Source organism: Charadrius vociferus, unplaced genomic scaffold (genome assembly GCF_000708025.1).
Source record: "Charadrius vociferus isolate BGI_N301 unplaced genomic scaffold, ASM70802v2 scaffold1096, whole genome shotgun sequence".
NCBI classification, from domain to species: domain Eukaryota; kingdom Metazoa; phylum Chordata; class Aves; order Charadriiformes; family Charadriidae; genus Charadrius; species Charadrius vociferus.
Window position 1 is genome coordinate 181,472 of NW_009649045.1, and position 2,513 is coordinate 183,984.

At 54.2% G+C, this 2,513-nt stretch overlaps 1 protein-coding gene across 1 annotated transcript in view; it reads left to right on the top strand.

Annotated features, from left to right (window-relative positions):
- Positions 1 to 2,303, top strand: part of LOC104289043 (RNA-binding protein MEX3B-like) — a 19,061-nt gene extending 16,758 nt beyond the window's left edge. Inside the window, exon 5 of the mRNA XM_009887935.1 lies at positions 1,954 to 2,303. Within this exon, the coding sequence (XP_009886237.1) occupies positions 1,954 to 2,303 (350 nt within the window). The remainder of the gene's footprint in view (positions 1 to 1,953) is intronic.
- The last annotated feature ends 210 nt before the right edge of the window (positions 2,304 to 2,513 follow it).

Here is a 2,513-nt window from a genome sequence, read left to right on the forward strand (position 1 = left end):
GTGGCGGGAGGGGGGCAGGGCGGCGGGGCGGGAGGGTGGCCGAAATCCAGGGGGTCGGGAGGGGTGGGGGAAGAAGGGGGCCGATGAAGCCGAGGAGGAAGAGGGGGGGTGAAACTGCAGAGAGGAGGAAACTCCGATGTTTACAGAATAGCTTTAACTCTTCACCCGGCGGCTGGGAGGAGGAAGCCCAGCTGTTCTTCAACAGTCCTTCCCAAATAACAGTATTCAGTTTGCAAAGTTAAATAAACAGAAAGAAAAGGTCCGGTTGCACTTTTTATTTGAGGACACGCAAGGGTTGTCTTTTATTTTTTTAAAATCATTCTATTATTATTATAAATTTTTTTGTTGTCGTTCTTTTTTTATTTAGTTATTTTTTTGGATGATTCTTGATGGTTCTATAAATATATATATATAAAATTTTTTTTTTTTTTTTTTTGTAACGCAGGTCTGTCTTTTTTTTTTGCCAATGTGAAAACTGCCCAGAATTGGGTGATAATCGTGTGATAAGAGGTCAGGGGTTGTGGCTGGAGGGGCCACGCTGGGCGGGGGAGCCTGTGGGACGGAGGGGGCACAGTTAACACGCCATGTCACAAAAAACAGCCAGATTTCTATCTCCTTTTTATTTTGTGGTTGGTTTTGTTGGGTTGTTTTGGTTTTGTTTTGGGTTTTTTTTTTTTAGTTTTATTTTTTTATTTTTTACCTCTTTATGTATATGTAGGGAATTTATAGGAAAATATGTACTTTATTGAATAAATTTTAAAAACTAAAATATATTTTATTTTAAAAAGAAAAATAACGGACCTTTAACCTTACATGGCTAAAGTACTGATTATATATTTGCTGAGCTGACTTGACGGTTATGAAAATTGTATCAAGAGTTTTATTTTTTGACTTCAAAGCCTTCTTAATAAAGACTTTTTACTATATATGAACTCGATGTGCTGCCTTCAGTGTCTCGCTGCCTGCAGCCTCTTGGCGACCATCCCAAGCGTCCTCGGGACCGGCCACGCTTCTCTGACTCTGGGTTGTCCGTCTGCCAGTCCATCCGTTTGCCGGTGATTTGCTTTTTGGCAGTGGTTCCCCTCTGCCACCCATGTGCCGGGAGGCACGGACCCTCCTGGCACAAGGTGGGGATGGGGTGATGGGGAAAGCGTACCCCGGGGCCTCGCTGCATCCCTGCGTGCCATCACCCGGCAGAAAGTGGCCGCGGCACCGTTGGCCACCGCGTCTTGCTGCTGCCACTCTCCCCAGCTGGGTCAGGGCTTTCGAGGCGGCTGAAAAAAAATGCCGTCGAGCATTTTTGGGGGGTGGTAACTCCCCAAAGGCTGCCCGGGTGCCTGTTTTCTCCCCGGCTGAGAGTTCGGCTATTAATGGAGCTCCGGTCTGTGTCTACACGGCTGCACATGGCGCGAACCCGCCTACGTGGTTTGTTAATGAGCCACATGCCGCTGACAGCCCTTGGGCAATTAGGCATTCATTATTTTTTCTTCAGAAAATGTCTTTGTGTGTTCCCTGTTGCAGAATGTGCTCATTTTTTTGGGGGGGGGGAGGGCGGGGAAGGGGAAGAGGATGGATGGACGATGTCTTCATTGCCCCGCTTGCCGCGTTGCGGTGGTCTGCCGGAGCGTGCTGGGTCCCAGGAGGAGATGGCATCCCCCTGGGATGGCTTTGGCGTCCCCGGGACAGCGTGGCGGGGCTGCTGAGGCTCGGCGAAGCCAGCTGGGAAAAAAGCGGGTGCCAGACTGGGTGCTTGGGGCAGGAGCAGGAACTGATGGGGACATCTGCCTCCTCCCGACCCCTGGGTTTGTCCCCAGCCAGGCTGGGTGACCCTCCTGTGGGTCTGCCCATCTCCTTGTCCCCATGGGCGCTCCTGCTCCTGGCGAGGCGGTGCTGCTCGCTGTCCCCCATCTCTCACCCTCATGCTCAGGCGTCCTCTTGTCACCCTGTCCCCAGCTGCACCCACCAGCAGCCACCTCCGCATGGTGGCCAGTCAGTCGCCCGGGCTTTGTCATGGCTATGCGGGGCTGGCCGGGCCACCGTGGGTGTGTGGGGACAGCAGGGACTCGCAGGCAGCAGCACCCACGGGCAGTGGGGACCCATGGGCGGTTGAGAGCCACGGGCAGCAGGGATCTACAGAGAGGGGCACCCACAGAGAGTGGCCGGACAGTGTACCCATGGGCAAGTGGCACCCGCAGAGAGTGGCACCCATGGGGACCCACGGGCAGCAGCCCCCCTCGAGACCTGTCAACACACCGTCGGTGCTGTGGCCACAGGTTTTCATCATTACTGGAGTTTCTCTGTAACGAGGGGAGCGGGGCCCTGCGCTGTGGGGCTGTGGTGGCACGTGGGTGTTCGGAGTGCCCTGGATGGGGGACGTGGGGTGCACACGACGAGGGGCAGGGTGGCCTGGGGTGCCCTGGATGAGGGCAGTTTTGGGGTGCCCGAGATAGGAGGGGTCTTTGGGTGCCCTCAATGGGGTCTTGGGGTGTCCCAGGTAGGGGGGAAGTTTGGGG